The 16,478-nt window shown below is 45.0% G+C and overlaps 2 protein-coding genes across 5 annotated transcripts in view; one reads left to right on the plus strand and one right to left on the minus strand.

Annotated features, from left to right (window-relative positions):
• The window catches only part of LOC146035481 (uncharacterized), a 28,577-nt gene extending 20,699 nt beyond the window's left edge, over positions 1 to 7,878 (plus strand). For both annotated transcript variants that reach the window (XR_014460665.1, XM_083158965.1), the window contains exons 3-4: positions 488 to 703; positions 3,575 to 7,878. Coding sequence is in view for 1 of the 2 variants with exons in the window: in XM_083158965.1 (XP_083015091.1) it covers positions 488 to 703; positions 3,575 to 3,735 (377 nt within the window). In the remaining variant the exon portion in view is untranslated. The remainder of the gene's footprint in view (positions 1 to 487; positions 704 to 3,574) is intronic.
• Positions 7,879 to 11,959: 4,081 nt separating this feature from the next.
• Positions 11,960 to 16,478, minus strand: part of EEIG1 (estrogen-induced osteoclastogenesis regulator 1) — a 63,069-nt gene continuing 58,550 nt past the window's right edge. For all 3 annotated transcript variants that reach the window (XM_083158973.1, XM_083158971.1, XM_083158972.1), the window contains exon 12: positions 11,960 to 16,288. In XM_083158973.1, the coding sequence (XP_083015099.1) occupies positions 16,243 to 16,288 (46 nt within the window). In that variant the 3' untranslated portion in view covers positions 11,960 to 16,242. The remainder of the gene's footprint in view (positions 16,289 to 16,478) is intronic.

Here is a 16,478-nt window from a genome sequence, read left to right on the forward strand (position 1 = left end):
GCCAACCCTCTCCCCAAAACCCATGGTGTCATGATGTTACGCTTGCACACCCCTAGAGGTCTCCCATTTTTTTAAAGCGGCAATCATTGACACTGCAAAACCAGGTTAATTTTGCCATGTAATTGATTGCGGTTTTAAACAAAAAAATTGGAACACTCTCACCAAAACTCTGATTTGGGGTGTAAAATGCAAAGTAAATTTCCCAAAGTGGAACCATGGTCATGCACTACTGCAGTGGTTCACAGGAATCCCCAACAGTTCTTGTTTTCAGGATTTCTGGTAGGAAAACAGGTAGGATAATTACTGATCAATCTAATTCGATCAACTCGTATAATTCAAGGAATCCAGAAAACATGTCCTGTTGGTGATACATGAGGACTGGAGTTGAGAACCAATGCAATGGAGAAGGAAGGGACTGTAACATTATACAATTTGGGAATTTAAAATGGGGAATACATGAATAATATCTACGTACCTTTCTCTCCAGCCGCTCATGACAGCCCCTTGAGAACAATTGTCCAGTTTAACTGCAGTCCAGTCACTTTGGTCACCTTTCCCCACCCAACGGACAGTACTGAGGTGCTGGAGATTGCTGTACAGAGCCCTTGTGCTTGTCCCAGCAGCTGCCAGGCTGAAGATGTCGGCCCAGGGAATACCATACTCGTCATGTTCGCCTTGTCACTCACTGCATACTTGCTGTTTGGTGAGTAAATGGGGTGAATATTATTGCTTGTTCGGCAGTAGATTGGGGTGATGCCCCACAGATATTAAGATGAGGGGAAGCGCTGCGCTGTCACTCTCTGTGGTAAGGGGATACGGTCATTAGGTCTACAACAACTAGGTCGAAAACCATTGGGTCGATAACACTAGGTCGACATGGGTTAAGGTCAACATGGGTCAAGGTTGACATGGATCTAGGTCGACATGACATTAGGTCGACACAAACATTAGGTCGACATGGGCTAGGTTGACAGTCAAAAGGTCTACATGGGGTTTTTCACTGATTTTTTGAGCCGACATGTGCCGACAGGCGTTATTTCATGCCCTACCATCCACTAGGGCGTGGGGGGAGAATAAAATAGTGTGGCGAGTGTAGCTAGGCACTGTGCCTGATGTTAGGGGATGCGGTGCACTTCAAACATGTGTCGGGGCAAAAAAACGCTGAAAAACCCCATGTTGACATTTTGACTGTCGACATAATGCTTGTGCCGACCTAATGTCATGTCGACCTTAACCCATGTCGACCTTGCTGCATGTTGACCTAGTGGTGACGACCCAATGCTTGTCAACCTAGTTGTTATAGACCAAACGATCTACACCCGTGGTAAGGAGGAGGGAAGAGGGAGAGTAGCAGCAGTGGGCACTGGCAGTCTAAAAAAAATGTTATGAGAAAATGGGAGAAGGAGGACAGAGCTGACACTGGGCGGAAGAGGGACAGGGCTGACACTGGGCGGAAGGGGGACAGGGCTGATACTGGGGAGAAGGGGGACATTACTCCTGTGAGCATTGTTTGCACAAGCGATGCTAGTCCTGTGAGCATTATGTGTATAAGGTCTATTATATGATAACGACCCTTCCTGACCATGAAGCCACAACCTACATTTATGATGTGCATCTTCAGTGTGCACTGGCAATTCCCTTTCTGGCACATAGCACCAAGATGTCTAGTTATAACACTGATAATTATACAGAGAAGACAAACAGAAGAGGACCCTGTTCATATGAGTATATATGAATGCAGCATGAAATGTTTTCTGCTGCTCTGTTACTGTGAGGGTAACCACTACACTGTGAGGGTAGCTGCTGCACTGTGACTGTGAGGATAACCACTGCACTGTGATGTGACTGCTGCTCTGTGAGGGTAACCACTACACTGTGATATTACTGCTGCTCTGTGACTGAGGGTAACCACTGCACTGTGATGTGACTGCTGCTCTGTGACTGTGAGGGTAACCACTACACTGTGATGTGACTGCTGCTCTGTGACTGTGAGGGTAATCACTACACTGTGAGGGTAGCTGCTGCACTGTGACTGTGAGGCTAACCACTGCACTGTGATGTGACTGCTGCTCTGTTACTGTGAGGGTAACCACTACACTGTGATGTGACTGCTGCTCTGTGACTGTGAGAGTATGCACTACACTGTGAGGGTAGCTGCTGCACTTTTAGGGTAACTGCTGCACTGTGACGATAACCACTGCATTGTAAGGGGAACCCCTGCACTATGATGTGACTGTGAGGGTAACCACTGCACTTTTAGGGTAACTGCTGCACTGTGACTGTGAGAGTAACCACTGCACTGTAAGGGTAACCCCTGCATTGTGATGTGACTGCTGCATTGTGACTGTGAGGGTAACCACTGCACTTCTAGGATAACTGCTGCACTGTGACTGTGAGGGCAACCACTGCACTATTAGGGTAACCCCTGCACTGTAAGGGTAACTGGTGCACTGTGACTGTGAGGGTAACCTCTGCACTGTCATGTGACTGCTGCATTGTGACTGTGAGGGTAACCACTGCACTTTTAGGGTAACTGCTGCACTGTGACTGTAACCCCTGCATTGTGACTGTGAGGGTAACCACAGCACTTTTAGGGTAACCACTGCACTGTGACTGTGAGGATAACCCCTGCACTATTAGGGTAATCCATGCACTGTAAGGGTAGCTGCTGCACTGTGACTGTGAGGGCATCCACTGCACTATTAGGGTAACCCCTGCACCGTAAGGGTAGCTGCTGCACTGTGACTGTAACCTCTGCACTGTCATGTGACTGCTGCATTGTGACTGTGAGGGTAACTGCTGCACTGTGACTGTGAGCGCAACCACTGCGCTATTAGGGTAACCCCTGAACTATGAGGGTAACCCCTGCACTGTAATGGTAACTGCTGCACTGTGAGTGTGAGGTCAGGGTGTGGTACAGGGGTCCGACAGTTGGGATCCCGACGGTCATTAGCCCGAGTTCAGGATGTCGACTGTCCGGACGCAGACAGCATGGTGAGCGCAACTAAGCCCCTTGCAGGCTCGCAGCGCTCACCACGCTGCGGGCACGGTGGCTCGCTACACTCGACACCTATTCTATTCTCCTTCTATGGGGGTCGTGGACCCCCACGAGGGAAAATAGCTGGTGGCCGTCGGGATCCCGCCTGTCGGTGTTTTGACAGTCAGGATCCCGACGTCGGGTAAATGCCTGTCGGGATCCCGACTGGCACCCGTGAGGTCAACCCCTGCACTGTGAAAGTACAGAGACTGAGTATAACCGCAATACTGTGAGAGTAGTACTGTGAGAGTAACCACTGTCTGGGGATGTATTTTATGGCTGCACTCCCTTTGTTGGTGCAAGAAGGATACTATATTTTCTTGGTCATAAAATTAAATCTTACCAAAACCCTCCAGCCTAAACAAACAAAAGAAAAAGCAGTCCTTAGTAACATCCATGTTGTATTATATTCTGCACTTCCAGTATAAAATGTGTGCTAGAAGCAGTGTTCCCCGGTATGTGACTTTCCTGCGGACTCTTATGCTCTAGCATGGTGCTTTTATTGGGTGCCATTATGATGACTATTTCCTTTCCTAGGTGCCTGCTCCCTGCGTTCTATGCAGACCCCAGAGGGAAGTCACATCCCTCCCGAACCTCGACTCTGGTGCTGGATTTGCTGCCTGTTTGACAGACAGCGGGAACGCAACATGACGGACAGCTACAGTGAAATTGAGTCCAATGACTATTTCAATGTGTAGTCGAATCATCAGATGAGACCGACACCACTTACACTTTTTATGACCATTTATTATTGATTTATGGTATAAGAGCAACCACAGTAACACTTCTATAATTCTAAGAGACCACATGAGATGAAAGAGCATTTTTGGTTTAAAAGGCTTGTGTTTAGCCCTCATCTGCACACAAAATTCATTCCACCTGTCCATCCATATATGTCAGGGTTGCCGACTTTTGTAATCTCCTCAGCAGGAGTTTTGGGGGGCGGGAATTAAGTGTGTTGTCATTAAGCCCCACCCCCAAATGGGAAACTGACCCGATTTGCCGATTTCCTCGGAGGGGCAGGGCTAAAATGATGCGGTTATGCCACTTTAGCCCTGCTCCCTCCGCGGAGATCAGCCGATCTGGTTATTTAAATGGCAAGGTGAGGGGGAGGAAGCCGCGATGGGGGGGGGAGTGGGGGTCCCCAGAAACCGGGAGGATTGCCCACCTGATATATGTTACATTGCGCAGTTAAGTGATTGCCGAGTTTAGAACCATTACAAACAATCGGGGGTGTAGCCTGAAATTCATGGGCCCAGTAGCAACATTTGAAAGGGGGCCATGTGCGCATAATAATGCCACCTAGATCATTTTAGAAATCATAGTAACGCCCTCATTTACATGATGTCACATTGTAGGGCTGCTAGTAAACATTATGCCACACAGTATCCCCAGTTTACATTATGACATACAGTGTCCCCAGTTCATATCATACCACACTATAATGCCTCCACTTCATATTGTACCACATTTGATTTTACGTAATATTATTATGCCACCAAGTTATTTTTATACCACATGAAAATGAGAAGGTCCAGGAGAATAGCTAATTCATACCTCCCAACTGTCACAATTTTTGCGGTACAGTCCTTTTTTTTTTCTTGGGACTGTCCTTCATCCCACCTGAGGCCAGCAGTGTCCCACAGTGGGAGGCAGTTGGGAGTCCATCCTGACACACACTGCTCTGCATAACAGAACAGAGGGGGAATGATGATGTGTGCATGCGCAGAGCGCCTATTCACTGCATACCCTCCAACATCTGAAGGGCAGAATTCGGTATAACTCTAAAAGGGGGCATGGCCACCGGAAGGGGGCGTGGTCTTGCCTAGTTTCCTATACTTTCAATGATACATTTGGAGGGTAGTACTTGATCAGAGGATCAGAGCTATAACATGTCAGGTCACTGTGACACTGTGCAGTCATGCTGCTGGCCTTGCACAGTATATTACTCCCCTTACCTCATCTTAAACAAACCCCACAGAGAAAACACCGGGCACCACTATTGCAGCCACCCCCACACCTATGAAGTGCGGGTAGTCTGGGAGCACTTCCCCTTTATGGGCAGCTGGCTAGCTGCAGCACTTTGCATCGATGCTCCCCCTTTGCCCGTGAGCTCTAGCGCCCCCACGTCTGCCAACATTTTTGTGTCACTTACCCAATGCATTCAATTGCTATTAAGGCGTTTCACCCACCCGGCGCCGGTGCTCTCCCACATCTCAGGTGTACAGCGTGCCATGTGATTGGCTCGCGACACTCTCCTCCTCCTTCCCTTCTCCCCCTGAGGTGGTGCACCTCGGGAGTTGTAGTCCTGTCAGCTGGCTACCCCTCACGCTACTCAGGAAGCAGCCGGCGGTGTAGGAAACAACGTCTCCCAGAGTCCCCTTGGCCACCTCGGGGGAGGAAGCGCAGTGCTATTGCTTTAAAAACAAACAGTTGGAGGGTATGTTCACTGTGAGAGTGGGGCTGGGGGCATGGCCAGCAGCTCATAGAGCCCTGGCCAAGCCCCCATCTGCGAAGGCCAAGAAACAGTTTTCGGACACACGCATATGTCCCTCCTTGGCTGACCCCAAAAATGGGAGGTATGGCTAATTATTTTGTATGCCTCAAGGCAAAAGTTTGCAAGGGGCCCTATGTACATTACACACGTAACTGTGACAGGGAAGGTGGCCCTTCTCAGCTCTGGGCCCCATAGCAGCTGCACTAGCTGCACCTATGGTAGTTACACTCCTGTATATAAAACATGTAATTGTGACAGGAAAGATGGCCACTGTCAGCTCTTGGCCGCATAGCACCTGCACCGATGGCAGCTTCACCCCTGTATATAACACATGTAACTGTGACAGGGAAGTTGGACCCTTCTCAGCTCTGGGCATACTGTAGCAGCTGCACTCCCTGCACCTATGGTAGCTACACACTTGTATATAACACATGTAACAAACAGGGAAGTTGGGGCCTTCTCAGCTCTGGGCCCCATAGCAGCTACACTCCTTTCAGCTATGGTGGCTACACCCTTGTATATAACTCATATATGATCAGTGTTAGTCTAACTGGGTGTATGTAAATACATTGAATTGTATACAGTATATGTGCAGAATTAGTAATAGGGTGTGGTGATAAGGGAGACTATCCATACCACACAACTTTGATATTTCTGGAAGCAGGACCCTGAAAAGGGGACAGAACCAAGGGAAGAAGTGATGGAGCCCTTCAACACCACTGTTCACATCACTGTGAGTGGCTTTTGTGCCCCAAGCTCCCCTTGTACTTTGAATAAATGCCATATATTCTCCCACTGCATAAACAACTCTGTGGGACAGTAGGAAGGTATGGTGGGACAGTGAATGTGGGTCAGTAGGGAGGTATGGTGGAACAGTGAATATGGTTCATAAGGGAGGTATGGTGGGACAGTGAATATGGTTCATAAGGGAGGTATGGTGGCACAGTGAATGTGGGACAGTAGGGAGGTATGGTGGGACAGTGAATGTGGGTCAGTAGGGAGGTATGGTGGGACAGTGAATATGGTTCATAAGGGAGGTATGGTGGCACAGTGAATGTGGGACAGTAGGGAGGTATGGTGGGACAGTGAATGTGGGACATTAATGAGGAATGGTGGAACAGTGAATGGGGACAGTAAGAAGGTATGGTGGGACAGTGAATGTGGGACAGTAGGGAGGTATGGTGGAACAGTAAGGAGGTATGGTGGGTCTTTAAGTAGGTATGCTATAACACAGTACGTATGACAGTTGTAGGCCCTTGGCACATTACATTTGGAGGATATACAGTAACTATTGTCTATAAGTCATCTGATTTTCTTGTAAAGCTATTACAGATGACTGGAAATACGTGTATGACTTATTATATTAAGATTTAATATATAGGCTAGGATATTTCCCAGACTCCACAATTTATATTCGTGACTGCTATTCATACAGAGTGCTAAAATAGTGGGAGGGATGCAGCCCAGTGTTTGGAGCTACATTATTTCAGATACCTTTCTACATGTTCACCTGAATGGGAGAGGTGTTTGATATGTTATCACAACCCTTTTCTCAAGTTGCTAACAACATTGGGACAGCAGAGTGGCAGATTGTGCTGATCGGGGAAACGGCCCGTCCAGTATTAGCAGAGCAAACACAAGAGGTTTACATTCAGGGTGCTGCCAAAGAGGCGTGCCATCACTGCTTGAACGCAGTCACATGATCATGGGAGGAAGTGTGATTAGAAACTCAGTCAATTGGACAATATTGTTTTTGAATTATTAGTGTTCTTCACTTTAAGGGGGAAATTTACTAAGATGTGAATTCTACTTCACATGTGATGTTGCTATGGGTAACCAATCAGATCTGGTCTGTCTTCTAGAGGGTGCTAAATAAATAAGAAATTGATTCTGATTGGTTGCCCATAGCAATATCACATGTGAAGTACAATTCACATCTTATTAAATTTCCCCCTAAATTCCTTATGCAACAGGGGAAATGTTAACTACATGGAAATAGTTACATCTGATTGATTTTATCATGCGAAGAACAAATATGACATTTAAAACATCAATTCCAAGATAGAGCACAGTTATGATGCTCCAGGGGTATTTATATACTGGGGAATGTGGGGTATTTAGGACATTGGGCTATTCCATTTTAGGGTGAAACAGATGTGCCCTTTTCAATGCCCATCCCAATGTTTTAACAGGTCTTACTATCTGTTGCAGTCGAAAACCACATGAATCTACATATTCACCACTAAACCACGTGCTTTCGCCCACTTGTGGTTGAACTTGCAGATGTTTTCAACCACTTTGGGTGCATTTTCACCCATGTCTATCTCCATCCCCCCCCCCCCCCCCCCCCCCCCCTCCCATAAAAAAAACCACATGGGCGTCAGGCGAAAATGTACTCTCAAAAACATGCAAACCCCCCCCGCAATTGAATTGGGTTGAATTAATGGAATACCCCCCTTTATTGGTTGGCAAACCTGAGAACAGAAATGTAGTCCATGTTTTGTTTATTGCCTGCAAATTGCTTACATCAAGTGAGGACTAGGAGTGATGTTCCTTCCATAAGTTTGAGTCATGTGGTTCTTATCAAAAGGAGTCCATCCATGCAAGGGGTTTATGCATGACCTGGGATGATCACACTGCACCACCGGTGATGCAGTATGTATTCCATAGGCTACAATGGGCTACTGCCTTCACAGAATGGCGATTACTCTGGGACCTGATGCAATGTTATCCGATATCGGGCAGACTCACATCACCCATAAAAATTGGGGGAAGCAGCAGCGAGCGGGGCAGGTGGGATCGGAGATTCCTGCTGCGGTCCCTCCATCTTACATTCGGGTAGGTACTTAATATCTGCAGCTAACCTCTGAAAATGGGTGTTTTCTGGGAATTAGCCACAAATTTTCAATAGTAAATGGGTCCCTTGGACCCCTCCCCTGTCGCTTGCGGTGCAATGAGTAGCGAGTTCGGTGAGCGATTCTGCCCAGACATCTCAGCAATAGCAGCAAGCTATCAGGGTGGTGAAACGCTCCTATACTTGCTGACTACTGTTGGACAGTGACAAGAGGTGACACAGAAAATGAGTACAAGCCACAAACAGAACGCGCTCTCATGATTGGCCACATTTGAGATACTTCTTTTGTTTGCTGCAAGTTTTGTTTGTGTTATCATTTGCGATTGATTAAATTTAAACAACTGTTATCTATGTTGTTTTAAAATAACATCAGATTAATTTCAAATTGCCTTACTTTATGACTATATTACTAAGGTAAATATACCGCAAGTAGTGGAGCTCAAAAACTAGTACCAATTTAAAAAAAAAAGTTTTTCTTGATCTCAAATAAAGTATGACAATAATAATAATGGTACTGCTTTCCTAGCACAGCGCCCGTCTCATTGATTGTATGCCTTAAGTTTAAGGTACTTAAGGCATACAATCAACGCGATGGACCCAATTTTTTAATCTCATGGATCTTATGCATCCATAAGATGCATGAGATCCATAAGATAAAAAATCGTGAGCCCCCAATAACCATTGTTAACGCCACCAGCACTATCAACGTGCTCACCACGCTTTGGGCTCGGTGCGCTCGCCACACTATATAAAATCAACTCCACGCCGACGTGGATAGTGGGGGTATGAATAGGTCGGAGGACGCGTACCGCCGCCGCTCGCCACACTTCGGGTTGGCGTCAATAGTGGGGTGGCGTTAACAATGGGGGGGCCATTTCACCCATGAGGGAGGGTTAGCAATTAAAATTGGGGTTTTGGGGCCTTTTTACATTTATTCCAATGTACAAATCTCGTTGATTGCGTCGATTGCATCATCTCATGCATCTTATGCCGCACAAACACATGAGATGCTTGAGATATCAGCCCCACACATACAATCTAGATCGTGGGCGCCGTGCTAGGAAAGCAGTACCATAATAATAAATCTTAATAATATTTCTAGAACACTTTTCTTCTAATAGGACAGTGCTTTACATTAACAATAAAAAATAAAAAATCAGCTTAGTAGTATAAAGAGAACTAAGCATTTGGGTTGTAATTTTTAGGAACTATAGGGACATTGGCCCTTATTCAGATCTGATCGCAGTACAAATTTGTTCTAAAAATGGGCAAAACCATGTGCACTGCAGGTGGGGCAGATGTGCAGAGAGAGTTAGATTTGGGTGGGGTGTGTAGAAACTGAAATCTAAATTGCAGTGTAAAAATAATGCAGCCAGTATTTACCCTGCACAGAAACAAAATAATTCACACAAATTTAACTCTCTCTGCACATGTTACATCTGCCCCACCTGCAGTGCACATGGTTTTGCCCATTTTGAGAACAAATTTGTACTGCAATCAGATCTGAATAAGGGCCATTATTGAAAAGCGTGAGTCTGTTTTGAAGGATCCTAGAGCAGGGGGCTCTCGCACTGTGCAGAGGAGAGAGCTCCATAGAGTTAGAACCACAAAGCTGAAAGCTCGACCCCCAGATGAATTTAGGGAGGTTCTAGGTATTGCTAATTGTCCTTCATTTACAGGTTGCAGTAATTGAGCGGGGCTTTAGGTACCTTGGGCCCTGGTCATGTGGAGCTTTGAAAGTCAGTAAACCAATGTTGAAATAGATTTGCCATCTTTACAGGCAGCCAGTGATGGGAGTAGAGTGAGTGTGAATTGCGGAAAAATATAGATCGCTATCCACTTGCAATCTTCTCCCACTATCTCCATCAGCATTGGTGAAACAGAGATCACCTCCACTGACCAAACGCGCTGCCTCGGTGTCATCATTGACTCCTCCCTCTCTTTCACCCCCCACATTCGTGCTCTCTCACAGTCTTGCCGCTTTCACCTACGCAACATCTCACGCATCAGACCATTCCTCTCCACTGACGTGACCAAAATTCTCATTCACTCTCTTGTCATCTCCCGCCTTGACTACTGCAACATCCTTCTCTCTGGGCTACCTCTCACCCGCCTCCCATCAGGCTTTCCGATTCCCTTACCTCCTTCAAAACCCACTTTTTTCGATTAGCCTATCCCGCCTCCTAACCTCTTTTGATCCTCCTATCCTGCCTCCGTTCCCATCTGTTCCTACTTTCCTATTGTTTTTCGTTCGTCCACCCACCTCCTTTTAGTATGTTAACTCTTATGAGTAGGGTCCTCCTTCCTCACGTACTCACCCTACCTCTTTACCTCACCTGTCCTTCTGTCCTGTTCTTCCCTTCCTCTACTTTATCCTCAGTCTCCTCGACAATTTTGACACCTACTTCTGAACTGATGCTGATTTTAGTTCTACCAGCTATACCCCTATTTATACTGTATTTTTCAACACTCCCTGTACGTTACCTTGTAATTTGTGTTTTGTTTGCTATGTACGGCGCTGCGGACACTTTGTGGCGCCTTATAAATAAACGTACTACTACTACTATGCGCAATTCACGAACCATCAAATGATTTTCCAGTCTGCAAACGTGAGTAAGTCTGAGCCTATTGGTCATCTGCGACTGAGACAGGCTGATTAAGGCTGCCACAGACCCTGCCTTAAAACGCTTGCGCACGCCTGTATTTTTCTGGACACTCCCTGAAAACAGCAGGTGTTCTCCCCCTAATGCTAGCTTACTGTCAGTCAACCTCCGGCTAAATTGCGTTTACGATCCGTATGCATGTGCAGTCATTCGATAAATTGTTTGATCTTCAAATTCCCACAACAGCGATCAACTCTGAATCAGGCCCATGGTTTTATTTCACACGCACTCACACACACACACACCTGTACAAGTACAGGTAGTCGTAACTACTGATGTTCGTAGGATCACTTTGTTTCATAGGAAGATAGTATGAATTTATGAGAAACAGGTGCACAGGTAACTAGTTTCACATACTTTCACATGAAGGTAATGTGGAGGATCCGGTCCAGGTTTTAGAGCAGAAGCAGGAAAGCTGATGTGATCAGGGTTGAGCTGATTAGCAGCACCTGAGCTTTCCTGATATAAGTGTTTCTAAGGCAGGAGGTCATGGTTCCTGAGGGTGGAATAGGTGATAGGCCGGGGGTGTGGGCTACGGTAGGGAGCACTGGAACATACGGAGGAGTTTGTACTATGCCATTACATATGTATGCTGCAATGCTGTAACCATCCTTGCCTGTGCTGTTTACCTGGTATGCCGTTTACCTGCTACAAAATAAAGACCAAGACTACATCTTATCCACTGTATGCAATTCCTTGTCCCACCACATTTTTCTAAGTGAACAAATGAAAACGGCATGGTTTACAGAGGGTTACTGCACCAGTTACAAATTACCTGTGCATCTGTTTGCATAGATGCTCCTAAAGGAATCTTGGGGACATTAAAATAAAACCAAGCAAACAAGAAAACCTTTTCTATCAGGGTAATTGATAGGTTACAAAGAAGACAAAAACAGCCAGAGACGGGGTGCATTAACCAAAGAAAACTTTATTTTGCCCAAATGTTTCCCGATTGCCACCGATCACAGGGGTATAGGCGGAATCAGAAGAGCTCTGACAATGTAACAATTTAAAGAGGCGAGACGTATAAGACAATGAAATGTGCCAAGCGGATCTCAAGCTCCAAAACAAAAATAATGAAGCAGAAATAATGTTCTCATTTTTTTTTTTTTTGCTTTAAGAAAACTATACACCGTTCACAGCACCAGTGGTTTCTGAATTATGTGCAACTTTGGACTTCATTTGCAAAAATAGCTTTTATACTTTTTTTTTATATATATATCTCAATATACTTTATCATCTGAGTACAAAACAAAATATCATTGGAATTTCTCAGTATGCACTTTTTTAGATAGGAAAATAAAAAGTGTTTTTATATATATATATATATATATATATATATTTTAGCATAGTTGTGTGAAGTAATCCATATTAGATTAGAATAAACCAACATTCGCACAATAGAGAGTTCAGGGAGGAGGTAGCCAAACGTAACTGCCTGAAGCCAACTTGTTGCTATATCGTGCAATACAAAATATAGAGATTTAGCAAAATTGTCCTGTACAATGAGACATTTAAAACATAGACGCTTTTTATTCTGAGAAAATATATTTTATAGCAACGTTGCTAAAACTAACGATTTGCCTCATGGGACGGTAGATGTACTGAATATGGACTGGTTTTAAATGGAGGCGCTGGAATTGTGCCTCTAATGTTAAAGTAAAGTCTGGATGCGTTATACTATGTCATATTCAGGAAAACATTTCTTATTCATGAAAAAACAGGTATTCCCTGCAAAAGACCCACCTCTTTGCAATTTCCTTTTATTTTCAAAAGGAAATGGGGGTTTCTTTTAACTGTAGGCAATGTGTTGGCTTGTACCTGTCTTCCTACACTTCTCACAGAATACATTGCTTTATTCTGGCTTCTAGAATAATGGCTCTTGTTAATGCATGTCCACTGCGTATTGGCAGATCCTAAAGGTAACACAAACAGCAATCTTACTAAATCAAGGAACCCAGAAAAGATGCAGCAATGTTTACCGAATTTGTAGAAGGGCAGATACAATTTACTTACTGGGGCTGATTTATCCCTGTTCGGAGGGCTGCAAATCCACAATTCCCTTGCGGATGGACCATGTGAAGTCTAGCTTTCGCTGGCCATATGCAAGGTGAGTGACAGGTGCTGGGCGTTTGGGGGCGGAACCCCAATGTTTTCTGGGAGTGCCCTGGAAAACACACGCGTTCCTCGGCAGTTGGGAAGTAAGGACGCTGACGCCAGCAGTGGCCTCCTTCTTCACATGGCCGTCGCAGCCAACGAGTAAGTCCTGACTTCAAGCAAAGGAGAATCCATTCGATGGTGAATATTTGCAAATGGATTTCCCCGTGGGAATATTTATATAAGGTTATAAAGTACGTTTATCTGCTCTGTGTATCAAAAAGTCTTGTGGTCTAACCTATGATTTGCCTAAGAAAAGAGCAAAGATTGCAGATGCGTTTAAACTGGCTCAGAGATACTAACACATGTAATCCACTTACTTGCTTTAAAATGCGTCAAGCACATAAAATAAAGGCATTTTTAATTGCATGGTGCAAATAGCGCAATTGTGGTATAACCCATAACTACTAATCAGATACAAGCTTTGGAGTAGATGAAAAAAGTCAAAGCAAATGTCTGATTTAGATATTAATCTATTAAGCAGTTTATGGCGATCCTTGTACAGGTTTTTACTGTGGCATCCATTATTGTGCAAATTTTGGTTTAGCCTAATACTATGGTCTAGTAGGGAAGTCTTGAAACAAAATAGGATTATTACTTCACAACAGCTGTAAAATGAGGCACTGTAAAGTGGATCCTTCTCTTACACACAGTGGAGGTGAAACATGCGTGAACGGATCATTTTCACTCTCAAGAAGATTGGTCCAACCAACAAAATGGCCGACTTCACCGCTCTTAAGGAACAGGTCCACTTTAATAGCTGGGTGCCTTGGGTCACTAATTTACATCAACTCTATGTAGCACATAGATAAACATTACTTTTGGGACATTAATATTGCCGAACAAGTTCTCCCCAATAATTTTACTGGGCGTTGTAGTCTGACAGCCTCATTGGAAAGGCTGCCCACACAGACAGTCTGTTCTAGTGGCAGCCTTGTTCACTGGGCTACCACATGGAATGCAGTAACTGGATATTACCACACCCTACAATTTATTCTATTTTTATTGATGACAAGTCTGAGCAATTACTCTAGCACTCTTGTACATAATCCCAAACCAATCTTAAGCATTAATCCATAAAAATATTGATTAGTGAATTAACCCCTCAAGTGCTTCAGATTTATTGAAAAGGTGATGCAATTAATTGGTAGAAGAAAAAAATGTTACACAATTCTGAATTAGTGTCAAATTATTATGTAGACATTTGATGCTCCAGAGGAAGAAAAAAAAAAAAGAGCTAAATATGTCTATATAAGACAGACATTATAGGTTCCCTGCACCATTTACAACAACAATCATTAAAGTGCTGTGGACATAAAGTGGTTGCTTATGCGGAACGCAGTAGTCCTTAGAGCGGCTCGTCTGCCACCCCGGACTACAGTTCCAGTTTAATTATGTAAAGAAAGAAATAATTAACAATCAAAGCAGGTGGTGAAAAGGTGACAAGTGTGGTGGAGAAAACTCCTCAATGGGATTTTTTCATTTTCCATGCATATACACCCTGTAAAGGTGACTGTATATAGCAAAACAGGAGTGTGCAATACTTGCCGGCTTGCATGTGCCGAGAGACAATTTCACAAAATGAACAAAATACACTGCCCTGAGCACCAGAGGGCGCCACAGAAGACAAAAAAGTTTCACATTGAAAAACTAGATTAGGAATGAAATGAATGACCAGCCTGCTGGTTCATGAAATAACTGCAGTCTTCACCATGCAATAGTGGTTATCGCCGAGTTGGGATTCTACGTGGACAATCTACGGATGGAGACCGGAGATGTGACCCGCACAGCCGACCCCTCCTGACAACTGTCATTTGGGTTTTCCATTTAATGGAATGTCTGGAAGAAAGATTCCAGTACAGAACAACAGTGGCCCCTTCGTCTGAATGGGATATTCTGGGGCCACGTGTGTGGGCTTCACTAACCAGCGGTGTTGCCCCCTGGGCTGGTTCCCTAAGACATCTTTAAAGCCCTGCTGTTCACGCATACTTTCAGAAGGCTTTACACAGCTCAGCTGTGCTTTGTGACTCCTACCAGAGGAGTCCCTAAAGATTAACAACAGACCCGCTGCGTCACATGACCTCTCCCGGAGGGTGTGTACAGTCCCGCTGTAATACATGGCCCCTGCCAGCGGGGGCCTTATTCACTATGAACAGTCCTGCTGTTTTCTACCACCTGGTGTAGGGACCAGCCTCAGTTCTGCACTGACATCTTTCTATTGAGTATGGAGAATAACCCAGAAGAAAGTTCTATAGCTTTACATGACAGGAAACAGGAATGGTACCGTGTAATAAAGATAAAGGAGGAGGGGGTATGTGGCTGCCTGGATGAGGCAAAGGATATTCTTACTACTTATTTATCAATGTTACTCTGTTACTGTGCTGCTTTTCTTCTCCTTTCCATTGCCTAACAATGCTGAAACAATAGTGGGCTTACTGAACACCGTACTAGGTACTGTAACCCATAAGCCCCTATGTGTCGCTTTCTATGGCTCATTCCTCAGCCATCTATTTTCACATGGATCTTTTTATCTCACGTCCCAATCTCACATGTCAGACGTGGCATCTTGCACTGATCAGCACGGGATCCGTACAGCGATGACATGGGCCAGTCAGCACACAAAGGTTTAAAAGGACTCGTAACAAAGAAGAAGAATGAGTGGCTGCAGTTTCACACAGATAACAATGCTGTCTCCCCTCCCTTCTCCTGCTATGGAGTTTGCTCTGCACTTCGACAGAGCTGAAAGCAGGGACGGGAGAGTCTGAGGGTGTCGTGGCCAGATCCCTGGACAGAGTTGTACTGATTAGAAGCAGATGAAAACACTGTCACACGTTGGATATGTGCACACAACAGATGGACAAGTGCCAGGATGAAATGAGAACAGGGGAGGAGGGAGAGCGAGGAGGGCTTCCAGCCGTCTGTGGTGTCTCATCTACTCCTCACGTGGGGACGGTATAAACTCTGCAGCCGGGAATAGGGAGTTTGGCTCGAAGCCCGTGACTGCTGCTGGCCAGATCTGCAGCCTCGCTTGTATTTAATGGGATTCGATCACCACAGGTTCAAACACTCCTGCGGAGATTCTGAAAAGACAGAGAACAAGTCATTTACTAAGGATTATGTAATGTCAGTCACAGGCAGACCAGTGTTCACTGCGAATACACCTTCCACCGTATGGGTTTTACATTACACATCTGCTTTACAATTCTAAGGGGTGTAGGTTTGAATGCAATACAATTCCAGGGTATGGGTTGAATGGTCGATGGTGTCCAG

This window comes from Crinia signifera, chromosome 9, assembly GCF_055691185.1.
Source record: "Crinia signifera chromosome 9, ASM5569118v1, whole genome shotgun sequence".
Classification (NCBI taxonomy): Eukaryota; Metazoa; Chordata; class Amphibia; order Anura; family Myobatrachidae; genus Crinia; species Crinia signifera.